The sequence below is a fragment of the Macaca thibetana genome, chromosome 6, assembly GCF_024542745.1.
Source record: "Macaca thibetana thibetana isolate TM-01 chromosome 6, ASM2454274v1, whole genome shotgun sequence".
In the NCBI taxonomy this organism is placed as follows: domain Eukaryota; kingdom Metazoa; phylum Chordata; class Mammalia; order Primates; family Cercopithecidae; genus Macaca; species Macaca thibetana.
Genome location: NC_065583.1, coordinates 53,321,838 through 53,344,758, shown reverse-complemented (window position 1 = coordinate 53,344,758; position 22,921 = coordinate 53,321,838). Strand labels below are relative to the sequence as shown.

At 40.1% G+C, this 22,921-nt stretch overlaps 2 protein-coding genes across 2 annotated transcripts in view; one reads left to right on the top strand and one right to left on the bottom strand.

Moving 5' to 3' along the window:
• ISOC1 (isochorismatase domain containing 1) overlaps positions 1-22,921 on the top strand; it is a 1,173,170-nt gene that overhangs the window by 322,629 nt on the left and 827,620 nt on the right. The gene's annotated exons all lie outside the window — the stretch shown is intronic.
• FBN2 (fibrillin 2) overlaps positions 12,035-22,921 on the bottom strand; it is a 270,516-nt gene continuing 259,629 nt past the window's right edge. Inside the window, exons 63-65 of the mRNA XM_050795748.1 lie at positions 17,569-17,800; positions 15,873-16,044; positions 12,035-13,955 (exon numbers count right to left, since the gene is read on the bottom strand). Of these exons, the coding sequence (XP_050651705.1) occupies positions 13,581-13,955; positions 15,873-16,044; positions 17,569-17,800 (779 nt within the window). The 3' untranslated portion in view covers positions 12,035-13,580. The remainder of the gene's footprint in view (positions 13,956-15,872; positions 16,045-17,568; positions 17,801-22,921) is intronic.

Sequence of the window (22,921 nt, the reverse complement as noted above, 5' to 3'; positions counted from 1 at the left end):
AGGCGCAGAGACAGATATACAAAGGAAGGGTGTCATGTTGGAAGCAGCAGGCCAAGGAATGCCAAGGATTTCTGGCAAACAAACAGAGGCCAGGAGGGGGCAAGGGAAGATTCTCCCTTACAGATTTTGGAGTATCACCCCACTGAAATCCTGATTTTGGACTTCAGGACTTCAGAAGTGTGAGACAATCAATTTATATTATGTTAAGTCACATAGTCTGTGACGTTTTGTTACAGTAGCCACAGGAGGCTAATCAGTCGCCTTTCTCCATCTTCAAAGCAAGTAATGATGGGTTGAGTCCTTTTCACACTGCATCTGTCTAATTCTTTTTCTGTCCTCACATCTCTCTTTCCATAGCCAGGAAAGGGTCTTTACTTTTTTTTTTTTTTTTTTTTTTTTTTTTTTTTTTGACGGAGTCTTGCTCTGTCCCCCAGACTGGAGTGTAGTGGCGCGATCTCGGATGACTGCAAGCTCCGCCTCCCGGGTTCATTCCATGCCATGCCCCTGCCTCAGCCTCCCGAATAGCGGGGACTACAAGCGCCCACTACCACACCCGGCTAATCCGGCTAATTTTTTGTATTTTTAGTAGAGACAGAGTTTCACCATGTTAGCCAGGATGGTCTCCATCTCCTGACCTCGTGATCCGCCCACGTCAGCCTCCCAAATTGCTGGCATTACAGGCGTGAGCCACCATGCCTGGCCGGTTCTCTGCTTTTAAGGACTCCTGTGATTCCACTGAGCCCATCTGGATAATACAGGATAATATCCTCATTTCAAAATCCATCATCAAAAAATCCTTAATCACATCTTCAAAGTTCATTTTGTCATGTAAGGAAACATATTCATAGGTTCTGGAGATTTTGGTGTGGACATTTTAGAGAGATGGCTGTTAGTTTGCCTATCACAACTTATTTTTTCCCGAATCTACAGTGAATTTTTTTGGTCATTTTTATATTAAAAAATGAACAGCAAATGTTATTTTAAAGAATCAAACATTCTCAGATTGGTTAAGGAAATAAGCCAAAAAACCTTCTTCTCATTAAACATACGAAATAATATTAATAACCTCCAACCGTGAAATTACTGTTTCTTTGTTGATTTATTGGTGTATATGAACATTAAGTTTAATCGCTGTTTTTTGGTTTACCTGTTACTGTATATAAATGTTAAGTTTATGATACTGTATTTGATCAAGCATATATTGCAGGATGTTGCTTTATGTGTTAATTTTACAAGTTCCTTATTTTATGGGGTTTTCACTCAATAACTTCACTGTGAATAAAATGCAGTCTTGGAGAAGATACGTTATCCTGAGATGACCCCAATTAATGCTAACTGTGAATGTTAAAGGCCTTGTCTATTTTTGTTTTGAAGCAAATAAATTTACTTCTGATTTAGTCATTATTCCCACAGTACAATATCAAAATTGCAAGTCTCAGATCATCTTTTATAGAAGCTTTATAATGATCATTTTAAAAAGCCAATATGGTGAGTGGTTTCTTTGTGAAGATATTGAATCTATAAGATAAATGAGAATAATCAACTGTCCTAATGCTATGCAAATGAGCACTTGTAGCTTGAAAAAACTGCAGTACAGCCTCACTAGAAAAGGGCTGTATATCAGGCAATTTAGTAAACAGTGGAAATAGCATGTTTGGAAATCTGTGTTAAATGGTGTAAAAAGTGCAGAACATGCATCAGTCAAAGATGCATGCAAGGAATTTAAATAAAATTGGCTTATAAAATATGAATATAGAAAAATAAAACCTTTTAAATCATATTATTTTAGATATGATGTAATTTTCAAATAACTGTGGAATTATATTGATACATGGAAAGTAAAAAGTTATTTCATACAATTTATAAAATTTATAGTTTTAATTCAGCCCCAAACTCACTTTCTTTCTCTTTTTAATAGTCTCAATTGGGAAAATACTTGAGATTGTCTCGTACTCAGGTATATATGTTACGTGAGGAGGCGTGACTTGTTTTAGGGCTTGTAAGGGAGGAGCAGCTAACAGATGGAATCAGGACTGGGCTAAGGGAAACATCTCCTCATCCTGGCTCTCTCTGATCAAAGTGTGTTTTCATTTCCCTCCTTCAAAGAGTGAGTGGGCGATTAGATTCCTCACAGCCTCTGTGGTCCCACAGATAGACTGCATAGAAATGCCTGCTATGAGAAGGACCCTGAGGGACCCTCACAATGTCACTGGCTATCCCTTCATCAGCCCTCAAAAGAGATTTGAAGGAAGAGAGGGAAGTGGATGTTTGTAGTTTATGGACAGGATCTATGCTATAAAACAGAATTGCTTTTATTATCAACAGCAAAAAGGAACTTGTATAAACTTTTGGGGACATAGTTGATATCTTTCCTCTATTTTGTTTTTGCTGTAAAACAAATATGAGGACAAAGTTAGACACATAAAGTAGATAAAAACAAATTTAAAACAGACACCGGAAAACATTTTTTTCCCTACTCTGAAAACCATTTGTGTGTAGTGTGGCCAAGGAGACAAGGGTGAAGAATTAAACTGCCAGGTTGCTGGAGAAAGTTAGCTGACAGAACTGGCATTTGGAGAAGATGGCTCTTTAAGATGTGAATTGGTTTTCTTAGGCCAAATGCATTTATTCTTCCAAAAATGTCTTGTGTAATTATTTATTCCACATAAAGCTTCACATGCATGTACTCAACCAGCCCATGGAATGGTTTAGCAGGGTATTGCAGGAAGAGCAAAGGATGACAGCATGGAAAGAAACCCACCTAATTCAAGTGGCTGACATAAAGCTACAGCATTTGATTTCTTTTTCTCTTGCTTAGCTGGGCTATTTTGACCCTTCTTGGGACTGTTGGGCATAATCCTTGGGGCTCATGAGTGGTTCCTCTCTTGGCGTTCCTAGGTCCTTTGTGAAATGCAAAGAGCAAACTCCCTGGCAGAACAGGCCAGCTTTCTCCAGCAAGGGCTCAGGAAACAAGAGGGCTCAGGAAACAAGAGGCCAGCCTCTGGGTTACTTCTCCTGGGACTAAGTCTAGCACAGCCTTACCTAACTCCATCCTTCCCAAACTAGAGTTGGGGAGGATGCAAGAAATAATAAATAAAGGCGACAAAATTCTTGTGAACTGCAGAACCATCCTGGCTTAGTTATTCACAGTAATAGGGGACACAGGAGAAGGGACTGGGGAAAATTCAGGGCTACTTCGTGACATCAATAGAGAAGCTAGCAGTCTATGACACTATATTCTAGGTCCCGTGGTGGGAGGGTGGGAGTATTCCATATTTCCTGTTTTTTTCTTTTAATTATTATTATTATTATTTTTTAGACATAGTTTTGTTCCTGTTGCCCAGGCTGGAGTGCAATGGTGTGATCTCGGCTCACCACAACCTCCGCCTCCTGCGTTCAAGCAATTCTCCTGCCTCAGCCTCCTGAGTAGCTGGGATTACAGGCATGCGCCACCATGCCAGGCTAATTTTGTATTTTTAGAAAAGACGAGGTTTCTCCATGTGGCCCAGGCTGGTCTCGAACTCCTGACCACAGGTAATCTTCCCTTCTTGGCCTCCCAAAGTGCTGGGATTACAGGCATGAACCACCACACCTGGCCAGAGTATCCTATATTTCTAAACCTCAAAACAATCCTAATGTAGGATAGATATTGTTTAGAGTTTTTTGGATGTAAGCAACAACTTATTTTGACAATAAAAGTAATTGATTCCAAGGATGTGGGATAGCTCAGATAATTTTGTAAAAACTGGAAAATCAGGCTTAGAAAGAAGATGGAATGGGTCAGCTTCTGGGGTCTAGATGGCAAGAACTGACTCATAGTTTGATTAGGGTGCTGCTTGGATGAATGCAAGATCTGTTATCTGCTCTTGTATTATTCTGCTCAAAATTCAAATTACAGGGATAAAGAAATCCAACCCAGGAGAGCAGAAACTCTTAAGTCCTAGTATGACTTTATGTAATGGTGGTGAGTAGTTACCCAAAGCAAAACTGGTGGTATGTTGTTTAAAAAAATACTTAAAACTGAACATAACTTGACTAATACCACACAGCAATTGAGTGGCATCCAAGATACAAACCCTATGGTTTTTTTGCCCCAAAGACTACCCTCTTTTCCTTCTCTCCCATGCTACCTCTCATTTTAATTTATGGGCAAGAATCATGTACACTGTTCTGTCATTGCTTGCAACAAAGTGACTAAAGTGAAGGAAGGTGAAGATTGGAGGGTGTGAGAAACAGATATGGTTGGGAAAGGAGAAGATTTCATCTTACTAGCAAAAAATTTTGAAGATGTTTTTCTCAAATACCTTCTGATGTGGTTTGGATCTGTGTCCCCACCCAAATCTCATGTTGAAACATAATCCCCAATGCTGAAGGTGGGGCCTGGGGGGAGGTGACTGGATCCATGGGGGTGGTTTCTAATGGTTTAGCACCATCCCCCTCCTGCTGTTCTCGTGATAGAGTTCTCAGGAGATCTGGTTATTTAAAAGCGTGTGGCCTGATCAACATGGTGAAACCCCATTTCTACTAAAAATACAAAAATTAGCCAGGTACAGTGGCACATGCCTGTAATCCCAGCTACTTGGGAGGCTGAGGCAGGAGGATCACTTGAACTTGGGAGGCAGAGGTTGTAGTGAGCCGAGATCACACCACTGTGCTCTGGCCTGGGCAACAGAGTGAGACTCTGTCTCAAAAAAAAAAAAAAAGGTGTGGCACCTCCCCTCCTCTCTCTCTTCCTCCTGCTCTGCTCTGGCCATGTAACACATGCTTGCTATCCCTTCTGCCATGATTGAAAGTTTCCTGGGTCCTCCCCAGAAGCTGCTATGCATCCTATACAGCCTGCAGAACCATAAACCAATTGAACCTCTTTTCTTTATAAATTTCTCAGTCTCAGGTATTTCTTTACAGCAATGCAAGAACAGACTAATACATCTTTCTATCTAGGCGTCCTTGACATCACCCCTGTCTTCTGATTTTACTACTACTTCTTTACTTTCTCTCTCTCTCAGATGTTGTGACAAATCTCCTTCTGTTCTTCTAGATGTGGGAAGTTGCCAGGTCTTGGTTCTAGACCGTCTTTCCTTAATCTATTCTCAACCATACACCAATGATTCCTCATTAGCTATGGACTACAGGATAAAGTCTAAATGGCTTAGAATGTCCTTCAGCGACATTCATACCTGGGCCCCACCCTTCCTAATCATCTTTTTCCTTCATGGTGCCATCAGTTAAGGCCCATGGGTTTTGTTTTGTTTTTTGAGATAGGGTCTGGCTCTGTTGTCCAGGTTGGAGTGCGGTGGTACCATCTTGGCTCACTGCAACCTCTGCCTCCCAGGTTCAAGTGATTCTCCTGCCTCAGCCTCCTGAATAGCTGGGATTACAGGCGTGTGCAAGCATGCTTGGCTAATTTTTGTATTTTTATTAGAGATGCATTTTGCAATGTTGGCCGGGCTGGTCTGGAACTCCTGGCCTCAAGTGATCCACCCACCTTGTTATCCCAAAGTGCTGGGATTACAGGTGTGAGCCACTGCACCCAGCAGGCCCACGGATTTAACTCTTCTTTGTGTTCCAATATACCATTCACATTATGACTTACAACATTTTGTTCATGTTGTTCTATCTTTTGGGAAATTCGTTCTTACTCTCTGCCATGTATCCCAAACTGCCTCATTCTACAAGATCCAGCTCAAGCCCCAGCATTTCCAGGAAATCTCCCATCACTCTGCATTTCACTGACCACTCCATTTTCCAAGAGTCTGGGGTCATTTGTCTGAGACATCCACTATGGCCCTTAAGCACACACTATCTTACAACATGTGGTTATCTTGTTTCTTTGTGGCTGGCTGTCTTGCTTGTTTCTTTGATTATTTGTAAGGTTTTGGAGGGAAAATCATTTAGGTCTGGGTAATACCCAACAGATTCTCATTTAATCAAGTTGTTCCAGAAATAAGAACTGTGTAATGTCTCTTGGAAGAGAAATTACTGTACCACTTCCCAAACCCAGAATTCTACAGAAGCAGTATGAACCTCGGTCCAGGTTTGGATCAAGGATATCCTCATGGGACAAGTCAAGATTGCAGCCAGCTTGCTTCAACAGCCTCTTCAATCTTCTCTCACCTTGGGGGAGACCTAAGGGGTTCTCTAGAAAGGTGGAGAAAAGCAGAATAAATCAAGAAAGTCCTTCTAGAAGACAGGAAGATACCTCCAGGATGATCTCCAGAAACCTGTTCTGAGGGTTTCCAGTAAAATCATGACTCTGATACCACCCGCTCCTTGGACAAGGTCCAATTTCCTGTGTTGGTCCATAAGTCTTCACTGTGAAGAGAGTCAAAATCCTCTCCCTCCCTTCATTCATTTATTATTTTCTGTCCTTGGCTCTGTGAAGTTTACCAGAATGACTAAGACACAGGCTCATAACAGGGTGAAGTCCCAAGTTCTAGTACATGGTCATGGGTCTTAGGACCCTGCTTTAGGCCTGAAGATCACAAATGCACAAGCCTGAGGCTCTAAATCCACTCCTACAGGAGCAGGTTCCATCAGTGTAGGGAAGCTGAGGTCAGGTAGTGTGGGAGGAAGGGGGTGGCCTTAGGGTAGAAACCCAGGCAACTTAAGCATACCAAAAGCCTGCTTTTTTTTTTTTTTTTTTTGACAGATTATTAGCAACTGACCATTCACAGCTTCTACTGTTATTTCATTAATGGAACTCACACATAAAGCAGTAGTTGTCTGGCAAAGGCTATTAATGTTAACTTTCCCTATAGCTTGCTCTAAAAATCATGTAAAGCATTTTTCCTGTTTTCTTCTGGAAAATGTCTATACTACATCCTGACATATAAGCTGCAGCCCTAATGGGGGTGACTAATGGGAGCCGTTGGTTCTTGGCTATTTCAAAAGTAAGCCAACTTAATCTAGTAATATCTTTTTTAGGCTCTCAGGAAAAGGAAAAAAAAATGACAAGCAACACAAGCAACTAGTGTACTTTCCTTAAGCATTCTTAGTAAAACAAATGTGTATGTGTTTTTAAAGTTTTGAAGGTCTGGTTTAAATAAAACATTTAACCCTTTGAGAGCCAGGGCTCTAATATGTATTTACAGAAGTACAGGATTGGGGTGGGGCCTACTATGTAGCAGCCAATATCTTGGCATTTCAGTGCATACACAAATCTCTGGTTTATAAGAGATTGGGAGCAGTTACACAGACAGCGGGAGAGACAAAACAAAAAGCAGTGCTTGAATCGTGCTTGAAAAATATTTTTGGATTCAAGATGAGCCAAAACCATGGGAACTGGCCTATATCTTAGGGTTTAAAAGAGATCCAAATAGGCTTACCATGTAGTGGAAATATGAATAGAACCACACCGCAACTAGGCAACCAGGATTCTTGTCTCACCTCGATAGAAACTAGCTTTGCAATGAACTGTGTTACAACTCTGGGCCTTACTTTCCCCATTTGTAAACCTATAAACAGGATTGGATTTCTAAAGGCCTTTCTTTTTTTCTTTTGAGATGGAGTCTTACTCACTCTGTTGCCCAGGCTGGAGTGCAGTGGTGTGATCTCAGCTCACTGCAACCTCCGCTTCCCAGCTTCAAGCGATGCTCTTGCCTCAGCCTCCTGAGTAGTTAGGATTACAGGCACCCGCCACCATTCCCGGCTATTTTCTGTATTTTTAGTAAAGATGAGGTTTCACATGTTGGCCAGGCTGGTCTTGAATACCTGGCCTCAAGTGATCCACCCGTGTTGACCTCCCAAGTGCTGGGATTACAGTCATGAGCCACTGTGCTGGCCCTCTAAAGCCTTTCTAGTGCTAACATTGAACGACACTAAATCATCTCAAAGGGATGATCAGATGCCCATATTCTCCTTATTGGTTCGTTTCCTGGGGGTCTATAGATGGGAGGGCTCCCGCTGCATTTGTAGCTTGACCTATCATGCCTACAATTCTGTTAAGGGCAGAGTGATGTAGAGACGATAAACGCTCATGACCACGTCAGGACTTCTTTTTTTTTTTTTTTTTTTGAGACGGAGTCTCGCTCTGTCGCCCAGGCTGGAGTGCAGTGGCGCGATCTCGGCTCACTGCAAGCTCCGCCTCCCGGGTTCACGCCATTCTCCTGCCTCAGCCTCCCGAGTAGCTGGGACTATAGGCGCCCACAACCGCGCCCGGCTAATTTTTTGTATTTTTAGTAGAGACGGGGTTTCACCGTGGTCTCGATCTCCTGACCTTGTGATCCGCCCGCCTCGGCCTCCCAAAGTGCTGGGATTACAGGCGTGAGCCACCGCGCCCGGCCCAGGACTTCTAAAGGTTCAGGCCACTTAGAAAATTTTCCTGATTGCCATTTATCTGGATGTGTTCCTACAATTCCATGACACAGCAGTAGTTCCAGGCCATGCTTAGAAAGGAGCTTTGTGTGGATATGTGAGCTCATTCTTCTACTAGTGATGGTAGTAAGATTAGTAGAAGGAGGAAGAAGAGCAGCTCACAGTTACTGAATGTGTGCTATCTGCTTGGGCCCTATGCTAATGGCGTTGCCTGTACTATCTCATTCAACCCTCTCAGCCACAGTGTAAGGAAAGATCATCCTAGGAAAGAAACCAGGTCTCAGAAAAGTTATGTAACTTGTCCACGGAGAAGGAATTGAAATTCAGGTCTGCTGAAAATTTATTTTTTTAACTAAAAGATAATACTGCTTGAGTGGGTGAACTGAATAATTGAATTGAATTGAACGATGTGAATAAAAATTCTCTGAAAAGGAGTTTGGAGGAGAGACTTTATTCCAGTAATAATATGCAAACTGTGAAGATGCAGCTTTTGGTGTAACATGAAGGTGGTTTCAGAGCACAAAGAGAAGGTTCAGATTTGAAATAGCAAAAGGTCCTACTCAGGTTCCCAATGAGGACCAGTTTTGCAAATAAAGTATTCAAACTTGTTCTGACTGGTCAACACAATTGAGTCCTGATTGGTCAATACAACTGAGCCCTGATTGGCCAGGGTAGATGAGCTGAAAACCAGAAGTCAGCTGCTCCTTTCAAAGGGCCAGTAGGCATCATGTGTCCGGCCACAGTTTATCTTGGCACCTACGACGGAAACCGGTTTGGCTTGATTATAGTCAGGGAGGTGCATTTACATCTTTCTAAGAACACAAGGTACATGACCTTCACCCAGCCACAGCTGCCTGGTTCTGTTTTAACTCGCTTCAGTTAGTCTTGGGGAATCCATGGGTAATCCATGCTTTCTGTCGACCAGGGCATACAGGGAATTACATCTTGCCTGGAAATGATCTAGACATTTAATGAACACCCATCATTTAATTTAGCTTAGCAAAACATCTGACACAGAAAGGATACCTTATAGGTGCCAAAATAACCTGTGGCCAGAAACCCTGCTGCCATCAACCCTTTGAAAGAAGCATTTGACAGAGACTTCGGGTTTGGGAGTTGGAAACCAACCAATCAGAGCTCACCTGTCCCCCTGCCAATCAGGGCTCAGCTATTTTGACAAATCAGGACTCATCTGTGTCAACCAGTTAGAACTAAGCAATTTTGAATACTTCATTTGCATAAATGAATCTGATTGGGAACCTGGGCACGACCTTTCGCTATAAAATCTGAATCTTCGGTTTTCTGGAACACACCTTTGTTTTACACTGAAACTGTTATCTTCCCAGTTTGCAAACTATTCACTGGAATAAAGTCTCTTTTCTTCAAATTCCTTTTCAGAGAACTTTCTTCACATTGTATTTTAGGACTCCACTGCTCTGTACACTGAAATAATTTTAAAGGACATGGGATCAGAAACATGTACTTCCTGTTGATCAAGAAAACCATGGCTTTGTATCTATTTGAGAAAGCAAGCGTCTTTAAAAAAAAATGGAATCAATATTCAGGCTGGGATGAGATTGCAGACATGGTTGACACCCTTACTTCCTGTTGGGTGGCAATGAATCTCCATCTTTTCTTCTCAAGAAGTTCCTCAAGTTTTTCCTTTACTTTTTAAAAGAAAAAACAAAAACAAAAAAACACAAAACACTACACTATATTCCAGCCTTTCCCAATGGACTTGTCTTTGTCTTTGAACAGCTTCCATAATCCCATTGACGTCCCAAAGGTGTGTGATTTACTCTTTCCAGTGTTTTAGAGCTTGAAAAAGAGTGGTTGTTTGAATAAATTGCGTATATTTTCTTGTGGACTATTGTAAATTAGGAGTACAAATGAGCCAACAATGGCATAGAAAGGAGTGAATGGATTACTGTCTTTTGAAGAGAAAGGATATGTTCACATTTCTAGTCTATTCTTGAAGAACGTATTTCTGAACTATTAAATTGAACCACATAAAATTGCCATTTTGTAGGTGAAACATGGCCAAATAACAGCAAATTCATATGCTTCAATGTGATATATGAATTACCTTGTTTCCTTAAATGTTTGTAAGACTCTAGTAGACTGATGCTCTATAATTTTTTGTTGTATTTCCCATCCTCAACCCCAAGTGTTTATTCTGTGAACCAGGAAGGCAATTAATGCAAAATAAAACCCTAGAGTATTTAAAAGAGAAAGACTGTATGAATTATCCTGTTTAGTATTCCTAAATAATGCAAAAAGGCAGATGTTTGAATTTAGTGTAACTAAACATTTTGTCCCTGAATTTTATTCAATGTTCACGCACAAAAATACCCACATTTTATCTACTACAAGTAAGTAGCAAAAGCAAAAGGTACTAAACAGAGCTACATTTTTTAAAACTCCAAATTTAAATACAAGTAGAAAAAGAATTCATGTCAGCTAAAGACCAAATTATTGCTTATTAACTAACGCATGTGCCCAGTGGATTTGGTTTATGTGTCTGGGCTTATATCACACTTTACTTTCCTGCAAGATTTTCTATAACTTAGCCAGAGTAGTTTCTGGGGCAAATGGGACATTCATGGGAATGACAAAATAGTGCAGAAAATATCATTAGCAGTTCATTATGAGAAAGACAAATTCATCGTGATTGTGTCAGTGTTCACAGTAAGAAAATGGCAACAAAGCTACCAAAGGTACCTGAGACATTTCCTCCTGGGAGTGTCTTGCAGTGGTCATTTCCTTCTATGTCATTATTCTCTGTAAACCCCTCATCAATTTTTGATCTTCTATGTAAGGCACCTAAAGGATGTGGATTCTCAAACTTCTTTAGGAGCAAGTTGAAGATAAACTAAATGTTGTTGCTCAACTCTCAAGGCTAGAGTCAAATTTGGTTCCAGGTAATTTCATATTACAGTGCTCATGCTGTACCAGTAATAGATGCCAGATGAAACTGAATACGCATGTTAAGTTTTAAAGGATGCCTTGAGGCAAATACTTTTCTTACTCCATGCAGCTAATTTCTGATTGGCAAAGAACAGCATTAAGATCAGTCACAATATTTCCTTGTTTACTTATTCCTTGGATAAAAAATTTAAGCACATAAATTCTTAAACCATGTATTAAATTAATCTCTAAGAGTCTTGGAAACATTTCTGTGCTTGTTTTAGCAGTGTATCAGAGAGAGTTCATGTTAAATACTTGTTAAATCTATCCACTTCTCCACTGAATAAAGTATACATCATTTTAAGAGATAAGGTTTGGATTATTTTTGAAGATGCCTTTTGGCCTGGGGTATGCCCACTATTACCTTAAATTAAAAACTTGAGTTCGGGAAATTTCTACCTTAAAGAAGTAAGATTCTCTAAAAAACGTTTCACTTCCTCATGGATACTTTAAGGGGGCATTAGCATGAAGTGAAGAAATTCTTTGAAGTTTCCAGAAAGATGGGTCCCGGGAAGTTTAGAATTTATGCAGAAGTAAATGACTTTATGTCCTTCTATTTGAACGTAACTTCAAATCATAATCATCAGTTGAACACACGTTGACTTTGCTTCACAGATTTGCCAGCATTCCTTTATTTTCCTGTGTGTCTGGCTCTCTGTCTGTTACTTTAATACAGGTTCCCACAGGCAAAGCTCCCAGCCCCTCCCACAAATACAACAGGGGTTGTGGTCTCATAAAATTTTCAGCCAGAAAATTACCCCAAAATAAGCTTTATTGCAAGAAAAGTGTCATATTTGATACATAGACCTACAAAAACAAACAAAACCAAAAACCATAAGCTTTTCCTCACAAACTCTTGATTACAAATTTACACTGTTCCTTTTATTTTTTAGTTTAAAAAAAAAAATAAAACCTCAAAACACTGGGTATGACTGGTTACTCGTCTTTGGTCAGCACAGGTTTGAGAGGAACAACCGGGAGTCTGCGTGTGCTTTGGCCATTTCACATATGAGGTTTGGTCACTGGTCCAGGGGAACAGGTTCTTGGGTTGAGAAGAATAATGGATACGTACTCTTAATAGCACGTCCTGGTACAATACCTTTTTAAATGACTAAAGCAAACTAAACATCAATTCATTGTACAAACATCTTTCATACACAATAGGCTATAAAACGAGGCATATGGTGTATAACTACAGTATTAATGAAAATTCTAAAAAAAAAAATGGTTTAAAACAACAACAACAACAACATATATTCCTTGGCTGCACTGCATGATTTGTTTGCACATATGGCAATCCTGAAATAACTTGAACATAATAAATGCACCATTGTCTAAGACAGCACGAAACACTACAGAACGCCAGGTGTTCCCTTTCAAAGGAACGGCGGTTCTTCAGCTGCCTACAGTACCATGAGTACGCAGCGCACCCTGGGTAAGAATGAGGTGTTGTGGGTAGCACATGTGGTTCCTTGAGGTTATGAGAAGGAAATACAGTACGGTTTGGCCTGCAATGCTAATGGTCTCACAAGCAGTCAAGGTATTTTGCTACAGTGGTTGTGCTTCATCTTCTGTTGCCTGGTGTGTCTGGTGATGTGAAATGTTGTCACAAATGAGCTGCTTTGGCTTCGATCTACATTATAAAGGATCTAATGACATTCATGTCTTTTAAATTATTGATTACACTGCCCATTCAGCTCTGTGTGGCTTTCTTTAAAATCATCAGGTGTGTATCAGCTGGATGACTGGCAGAAAACCAAAGGAAACATCTCTTGTATCTATTGGATTTTTAAAAAGCACCTCTAAAAGAAATAGCTCAAATTTATAAATCTAAAGAAAAACAAGTGAGTTTCCCTTTTTGTTTACATAGTTTGTTCATTTCTCCATATATTACTGCATTAAAAATAAATAAACATCTATATTTTTTTAATTAGCAACTATAGCAAAATACCCAAAGTGTTACAGACTGCTAACAGGAAAAAAAAAAAAAGCTCACATTATTTTTGTGCATTTAGTGCCATATGCTGATATCTTGAACATTTAGGTTTCTTTTAATATATTTTAAAATGAAGTTATATAAAAAATACAGTAACCACGGTTGCCTTTGTGCTCAAATCTTTGGCCATACCAGAGTCTAAATTATCCCTCCCTGTGAGGGTCAACATTCAAAGTCTAAGTCAGGGAGGAAAGAAACAGAGTTATTATTATTTTTCCTCTTTAAAATTAGTCCTTGACTTTTCAAATGCTTCTTGCAGACTGGCTGTGCTAGGATTTGAGCCTGGGCCCAAGTCTGTGAAGGGTTAATAGAGCTGAATCTGCAGCCTCATTCTGAGAGCCTCCCCAAGCTCCCCTAGGAGGTAGTCATCCTCATTGCTCTCTTCCAGTTTCTTAAGCTCCTTCTTCTTATAGAGAGGGACGCTAGTGATTTCCAGTGTGTACGTGCCAGGCATGAGCTTCTTCTTGGCCATGTGCAAGTAGCTGAGCCCATTTCTTTGGTGGATGCGGAAGATGCCATCATCATTCCCTTGAGAGATGACATAACGGATGTGGTTGTTGAGGGGCTGGATGGCGGGCCTTAGCTCCAGGATGTGCTCCTTAGAGCCGAGGTGGGAGAGGTTGAACTTCATGTTGACGGGGCTGTCCATGTCGACACTCTCTAGGCTGATCTGTTCAACCTGGAGGAAGAACAGGAAATGATTTGGGACAAGCTTCTACAGCACAAGCAGAGGACTAGAAAGAGATCAGCTGCAGGGGTTTTGGTCACAAGGACAGGCTGTGGCTTCCCACTCCCGCTTTCTGCACTCTCCTTACCAGCAGTGGCTGTGAAAGGGCTATTGTACATTTTTGTCAGTTGGAAGAAAAGGCCAATTCCATCGAGAATGCCCTGTAAATCTTTATGACTTCTCACTCAGCCTTAATGAGGTAATTAAAGTTACAGGACTGGGCCTACAGAGTGTTCACATTTCAAGATTTTTTGATGAGTTTATGAAATATTGTGCTAATTAGTAATTTTTATAAAAGAAAGTTTAGGTAATGATTTTTCTTTTTTTTCTGAAGTCAAAATGAGAAGTACTGCTGTTGGGCATCAGCAGGGACTGCGCCCAGGGGAATCTTCTGGCTGAAGGCTGGGCTTTGATTTGTAAGGTAAGTGAATGATGAGTGAGTTTACTGGGAGCTATCAGAGGTACGCAGAGTGAGTGATCTGCAGAGTTCTCAGGGCTCCAGTTTGAACCAGCATCTTTGGTAAAAGCCAGTGGGGCAGGGCCCAGATAAACAAAGTCTGACTTTTGCTCAGAGGGTTGGGAGGGGTACAAATGATATTTAAGTAAGATAGGATAAAAACCACAGTGCTTTGATTGGGTACCTGCTAAGTAAGAGCTTGGCAATGGTGACCCAGAAGTGCCCATCAGTGTTCAGGCAGGATTATATCCTAGTACCCCAATGGGAAAGTTTATAAGCAGAACTTCTGGATTTGTAGTTTGGGAACTTGATGAATATCTCAACTGTCAAACTTAAACATCAGTTGGGTATCTTAGTCTACTTAAGGTAAATGTAACACTGGCTTATCTATTATTATAAAATAGCATCATAAACTTTTTGGCTAGAGAAGTCAGGTCATATAGACAAAGTTTCTGAGGCCCATAAAACTGAAGCAAGTTGTCCAATTCACACAGCCAGCTAGTTGTTGATTAGGTTTTTTGGTGGGGTAATTTCTTAGTCATATTAACTGCAAAGAGTGGTGAGTGATGACCTCATGCTGTCTCAGATCTTTGGGAAAATCATCAAGGCCTCTAGATATGAGATATTCATCATTGACAGGAACTGAACACGTGGGTTATATATGTCAGGCATTGTTCCAGGCAGTTCACGTGTTTCAATTCAATTAACCCTTCCATCAGCCTTCAGAGGTAAGTATTAGTCCCACTTTACAGGTGAAAAAACTGAGGCTGAGAGAAGTTAAATAAACACACCCTATGTAACAGAGGTAATCGATAGGGAGGGCCAGGGAATTATGTCCAAAACCAGGTAGTTTGCAGCCCACCCCTTTAAACACTGCCAAAATGCCATTAGGGAAAGGAAATATCAGCGGCAGGCAATTTCCAACTTCAGTTCCTTAAAGAATACAAGTGATTTGGAAGACAAAAGTTTTTAATGCAGGAACAGCTGTCTTATAAATAAATCAAAGAATATGAGACCTACTTGGTTTTCCTAGTGAAAATTAAAATCAGTCTTGTATGCTATGCATTTATAAAACAGAACTGAACAAATTAAAAATAATTTCATTTTTTGAATCATGCAAAAATAGCTCTTTCCCAGATGGACATACCCTCCCGCATAAATCAAAAACGACAACAAGAGAAAATGCTCTGAAACTGTGAATCTTAAACAGTTTTTTCCCCCAAGCTTTGTGTTTTGATCTAATAATTCAATCATTTTAATGTACTTGTCTTTTCCATACTGGGTCCATTAATTTATCCATTAAATTCAAGGTATGATTAACTGGAATGAGGCTGAAAACGACATGAACTGCACTGTTTATATGACTCCATATGGATAAAATTTTGTGGCAACACAAAGTGGGATGTACTCACAGCAGTGGGATCAGGTTCATGAATACTTCTCTTCTGCCTGCTGTCTTTCTTAGAATAGCCATTGATTTTGCACTCGTAGCATGCTTCTGGGGACAGAGCATTTTCCTCATCGACCTCTGTATCCAGTGACAGGTACTGCCCCTTGTTAAATCCCATTCCTGAGACACAGTGGCTATTTGCAAAAAGCAAAGTATTGTTAGATTTTATCACTGACTTTGACCATAGTTTTCCAGTGGTAGAGCAGATTCTTCAGAAACACGAAACCAAAAGAGCAAACTCTAAACTCATAAACATAAAACCCTAATACTCTTTGCAACTCTTTTTCTTTTAGAGACAAGGTCTTGCTCTGTTCCCCAAGCTGGAGTACAGTGGCACGATCTTGCTCACTGCGGCCTCGAACTTCTGGGCTCAAGAGCTCCTCCTGCCTCAGCCTCCAAATTAGCAGGGACAATAGGCACACACCACCACATCCAGCTAATTTTTTTTAATTTTAATGTTTTGTTGAGATAGGGTCTTGCTATGTTGCCCTGGCTGGTCTCCAACTTCTGCCTTCAAGCGATCCTCTTACCTCAGACTCCCAAAGTACTGGGATTACAGGGATTAGCGACCATCCCCTATAATTCTTTAACACACAATAGATAAATTTTTCCCTTACTTTTGACACAGCAAAATTCTCCTGAGGGTGAGCCCCATGATTCCCCAATTTTCAGTCCTAATTAGACTGAAGTACTGAGCCTAATTAACTCCAGAAGGTAAAAGCAAGGTATGAATTTCCAAAGAGAACACTAAGAGAGGTTCCATTGTTTCAGGGGCCTGAAGCCTGTATTTGCTGCTTGTAACAAAGCTCCCTGCTTTAAAAACTGAGATTTCTGAACTTGTATTTTGGTTATTTTGGTTAGTGAGTCAATGAATTGGCTCTAAATGACCTTTGTCTAGACCCAGCCTTTTGTTTTAAGTATTGTCATACACTATTGTTGGACAGACTTGGCCCATTCCTTTTAGTCCCTGCCTTGCACAATGCTTCTTTCAAAGAAGGCAACCTGGACTGACCTCTAAATGCCCATCTTCTTTGTCACTGAGCACCACGGCCTTCCTGGAAGGATGCAAATGGCCAGCACCTAGGCCACAGCCCTTGGAACTTGAGACTGTGTGCCTAGTTGGAGGGAAGCCTGTCTTGTGGGCCGGGCCTGTGCTGAGTGGCACCACATCAAACTAGGCACCATCCTCTCTCTGTGCAACAGAAAATCCACCTGAGCAAAGAAAGGGACAAACTCCTTCCTCAGTGATCACTGTGCTAGCACCTTCCAGAAATTGTAGAAGAACCTGTGGCAAGGCCATTTCCACTTCTACCTCACAGCCCAGGTATCCATGGCAACATGTGAGCCAGATTTTTAAACGTCTGCTTGTCTCTGGCCTTGGGTCAGATTGAATCAATTCACGCCCTTAATAACAGGAGCAAAGAGTGATATTTACATACAAATTCAAGTTTTATGCTCATCGCAAAGGAAGTAATCCTATACCCTGAGCACAGTCCGTGTGTGCTTTCTTGCTGTTTATCTGCATACCCTAAGAGCTCTAATCAATGGTTCTGCGGCTTGGTTTTTAGACACTGTACTCTCCCCTGCAGTGGTGGGTGGCCTGAACTCACTCAGGAACCATGTGTTCCTCTGGGTGGTGAGGCTGAAGGCCGCCTTACCCTTGTCCCACTCGGTAGTATCCAGGGGGGCAGCCACAGAGGTAGCCTCCCTCTGTGTTGGAGCAGCCGTAATTGCAGGGGTTCTTGGAGGATGAGCACTCATTCACGTCGTGGCAGGCACTGGAGAACTGGTCGAAGGAGAAACCTGAGGGGCAGGCGCACTTGTAACTCCCCAGGGTATTGTAGCAGGAAGCAGAGCCACAGGCATTGGGATTGGAGCATTCATTCTCATCTAGTGAAATGAAGAAAGAAACTCTTACACGGGGAAGCCGGCAAGAGCAAAATGTGAACAAGTCTGGAGTCTCAAGTGCCTGTGATTTTATGGCAGAAATAACTCTAACACGGTATTTTATTTTATTCTGACGACTGATTTGCAAAGCATATTAATGAAAATAATTCCCCTAAATTGTGGCTTTAAAAAACCCTTGCTTTGCTCTTTTCTGTTTGTACTGTTTCTAAATATGTCTGCAGCCCTTGGGGACAGATATTTGCAGTTTGCCTAGTGAATAACTCTTCTATTCTCTTAACAGAAGGTTACTTCAAAAGCCTATATCTCAGGCAAATCCTTAGAGATAGAGAGAAAATGAGTTGCCAGGGCATGTCGGTGGGGGAGAAATGGGAAACGACCGCTCTTGGATACCGTGTTTCTTTTGGAGGTGATGAGAATGTCCTGAAACTGGTAGTATCGATGACTGCGTACCTTTGTGAGAATCTACAAACCCATTTACCTGTACACTTTAAAAAGGAGAAGTTTATGATATATCAATTTTTAAAAATCCCTGTAAGTATTTGTATCCATTCCCCCAGCAATTCCCCAAACCTTCATTATATAGGAGGAGAAAGCATTAAAAAAAAATGCATAAACCCTAAATGAAAACAATGGAAATCAACACTATTTAATTAAATCAATTGAACTAACAACTAGTTCAGTTTAAAATGTCTGAGAACCCACTGGGTGCAGACTGCGCCTTCTGAGGCAGGTTTGCATCCAGCTATCAGCCAGCACATAGCTTTTACTCACTTAATGACTAACATTATACTATAAATACCTGGTAGCAGGATAATTATAGGTTATACTTTCAGTTGCTATTATCATTTTTACAAAATCAAAGTCTGATTATGCTTTCAACTTCGGAGATTATAATTTTGCCTTAACTGTCTGGTTGATATACAGCACGCGGCTTGACTTCTTTGGGCTTTTTTTATAATCCAAATTTCACCCTGGGAACAAATCACATCTGTTCCATGGAATTCTTTCAATTCTTGTGACTCCATGTGGAGCAAAGAGTGTGTGTTTACCTAATATATGACAAGCATATATTTCAGCCCACGTAGGGAAACAGGCCCATGTGCAAGTAGGCGTGCGCGGAGGACACAGGACCTAGTGGGGAAGCGAGGGATCTGCAGCAGCTCAGTGAGATCTGGAGGATGCACACGGGCTCTCAGTGAACAGGCCTCCCAGACAGGAAATCAAACTTCGTTAAGTACAGGATAGAAGTTACTCAAAGGGTAGATGTTATTAGGTACATTTTTGTATCATGATTCTGATAGTCTCAGAATTAAAGGAGACCACTAAATGTAGGTTTCTTAATCACTGAATATAAAAGATGCTGATTATCTAATATGTGAAAATTCTTAGCCTTTAGGGCAGGGGAAGAATGCAGATACAATAAATAAATTTTCAGTAACTTGGCTACATATGATGTAACTGTAACTGCTATTTTATTTCTATATACAAGAGACTTGGAATTCTGCCACAAAGGCTCATCTGCTTTTATAATTAGATCTGACATTCCTATGCAGTGTTTCTCTCCTAACAGGAAATCTAAATTAGATTACAATTTAATAAAATGATCCTGCCATGAATATACCATTAGACATTGTGTTAGGAAGAAAAATTACCAGGCAAAAATAATTAACTGAATAAATTACACTTAAACATATCACTTACAAGAATATTTAAAAATATGTAACATTTTTGCAAGCACCATGATATCTCATATTTATATTCTATAAATGTGTATCATGATTAAAATTTATAGACTTAAATAAATATATTCCTGTCTGACACATAGTTTGAACTGATTCAAGCCTCACTAAAACATGTGTGAATTATTGTGAACAGGCTATAGAAGCAACTGGAAGTTACTAATACTAAAACACAAAGTCTTCATATTTGAAGACATAATTTTTCTTCATATGCAAATGTTAATATTTACATATTTCCAATTCTGAATAATTGTATTGGAATAACTCTAATGCTTATAAATAGTTGAGAATGTTCCCTACATCTGTACACTCTATCTACCAGAATGTTGTGAATTATCTGTGACAACTGGCAGGAAACTCCCTGAAGTGTTAGTTTGAATTGAAAGCTTTTTTCAGCATTGACACTTTCAAAGAACTTTCATTCTTCTCCAACTGGTGGTAAGTTTAGTAACATAATAGGTTTACAATTTTGCTGGTTTAAACTATCTGATGCATTGACTAACAGTGTTGACCACTGACAAGCAGCCCTGAGGAAATCTGTCTGAAATGCTTCCTTCTGTATTCCCCCATCAATCACATGAATGGCTGAAGATATTCACACAAGTAGTGACAGATAAAAAATGTTTGTGGCTTTTTAATTTGCGTTTTATACTAATTCTTTTTCTTTTGCTAACTTGTTGCTTTTATTAGTTTCCTGAAGGGGTATTTCACCCTATTTCTGCCATATATTTGAGTTAAAAATCCAATGGCATTACATGAATTCAAGGGAAGAAAGTCAGCAATTTTATCAGAGACAAGCTGGATTCCTCAACGCTGCCCAGAAGAATCTAGAATCTGCTGAAATAAATCCCTGATGTGTCGTACCCAGGCACCTGCTGCATAGAGGTACCCATTTTAGTAGAACAAGCTTACAAATTAATACGTGCAATTAGGGATATCTGCTCATGTATTTTTAGTTTTAGACTCATCTTTGAAACCATTTATTCCTCTGCTCATGGAGTTTCTCCTGATTAGAAGGCAAACAGGCTTCTGGCTGGACTCCAGTGCGAGCTGCTCTGGGGGTGACTGCCTTATCAAAGTGCCCACCCCAGGATTTCATAAAGGGGAATTGGGATACACCACACCATCTTGATTTTAAGTCAGACTATTTTAAACAGAGCTTCTACATTTAGTAGAAACCTGTGCAGCTAGTTTTGTGCTACATGTTTAGAAACAAAAACTTCAGGAAACTGAAAAACTTTGAAATTAAATTGGCACTCCATGCATGTTCCTATTTCTCCTTACGTTCTCCTTAAAAAAAATTCTGTTTAAGCTGTCACAATATGAAATACTAGAGAATCATTCTTTTGGATTAAGGTCTATGGAATTAACCAAGAAGTCCATGGTATTTACTAAAGTGGTGGGCTTCATATTTTATAAATATTGCAATATAATAAAATTGTTTTATATAATTATTTAATTTATTTATTTAAATTTTACTTTAAGTTCCGGGATACATGTGCAGAATGTGCAAGTTGGTTACATAGCTGTAAGTGTGCCATGGTGCTGTGCTGCACCTATTGACCCATCCTATAGGTTCCCACCCCTTGCCCCCCACCCCCTAAAAGGCCCCGCCATGGTTTATTCCCTTCCTTTCCGTGTTTATGTGTTCTCACTGTTTAACTCCCACTTATGAGTGAGAACATGTGGTGTTTGGTTTTCTGTTCCTGTGTTAGTTTGCTGAGGATAATGGCTTCCAGATTCATCCATGTCGCTGCAAAGGACATACTCTCATTCCTTTTTATGGCTGCATAGTATTCCATGGTGTATATGTACCACATTTTCTTTATCCAGTCTATCATGGATGGGCATTTGAGTTGGTTCCAAGACTTTGCTATTGTAAATAGTGCTGCAATAGACATATATGTGCATGTGTCTTCATAGTAGAATGATTTATATTCCTGTAGGTATATACCCAGTAATGGGATTGCTGGGTCAAATGGTATTTCTGGTTCTAGATCCTTGAGGAATCACCACACTGTCTTCAACAATGGTTGAACTAATTTCCATTCCCACCAACAGTATAAAAGTTTTCCTGTTTCTCCACAGCCTCACCATCATCTATTGTTTCTTGACTTTTTAATAATTGCCATTCTGACTGGCATGAGATGGTATCTCACTGTGGTTTTGATTTGCATTTCTCTAATAATCAGTGATGTTGAGCTTTTTTTCATATGTTTGTTGGCCGCATAAATGTCCTTTTTTGAGAAGTGTCTGTTCATATCCTTTGCCCACTTTTTGATGGGGTTGTTTGTATTTTTCTCACAAATGTGTTTAAGTTCCTTGCAGATTCTGGATATTAGACCTGTGTCAGAAAGTTCCTTGCAGATTCTGGATATTAGACCTGTGTTAGATGGGTAGATTGCAAACATTTTCTTCCATTCTACAGGTTGCCTGTTCACTCTGATGATAGTTCTTTTGCTGTGTAGAAGCTCTTTAGTTCTTTGAAACCAATGAGAACAAACAGACAATGTACCAGAATCTCTGGGCCACAGCTAAAGCAGTGTTTAGGGGAAATTTATAGCACTAAAATGCCCACATCAGAAGGCTAGAAAGATCTCAAGTCGACACCCTAACATCATAATTAAAAGAGCTAGAGAAGCAAGAGCAAGCTAATCCAAAAGCTAACAGAAGACAAGAAATAACTGAGAGCAGAATTGAAAGATACAGAGACATGGAAAACCCTCCAAGAAAATCAATGAATCCAGGAGCTGGCTTTTTGAAAAAAATAACAAAATAGACCAGTAGCCAGACTAATAAAGAACAGAGAAGAATCAAATAGACACAATAAAAAAAATGATAAAGGGGATATCACCACTGATCCCACTGAAATACAGACTACCATCAGAGAATACTATAAACATCTCTATGCAAATAAACTAGGAAATCTAGAAGAAATGGATAATTTCCTGGACACATACACCCTCTCAAGACTAAACCAGGAAGAAGTCAAATCCGCGAATAGGCCAATAACAAGTTCTAAATTTGAGGCAGTAATGAATAGCCTAACAACCAAAAAAAAGCTCAGGACCAGATGGATTCAAAGTATACAATAATGCTAAAGTAACCAAAAAAGCATGGTACTGGTACCAAAGCAGACATATAGACCAATGGCACAGAACAGAGACCTCAGAAGTAAAACCACACATCTACAACCATCTGATCTTTGACAAACCTGACAAAAACAAACAATGGGGAAAGGATCTCCAATTCAGTAAATGATGCTGGGAAAGCTGGCTAGCCATATGCAAAAAACTAAAACTGGACCCCTTCCTTACACCTTATACAAAAATTAACTCAATATGGATTAAAGACTTAAAGTAAA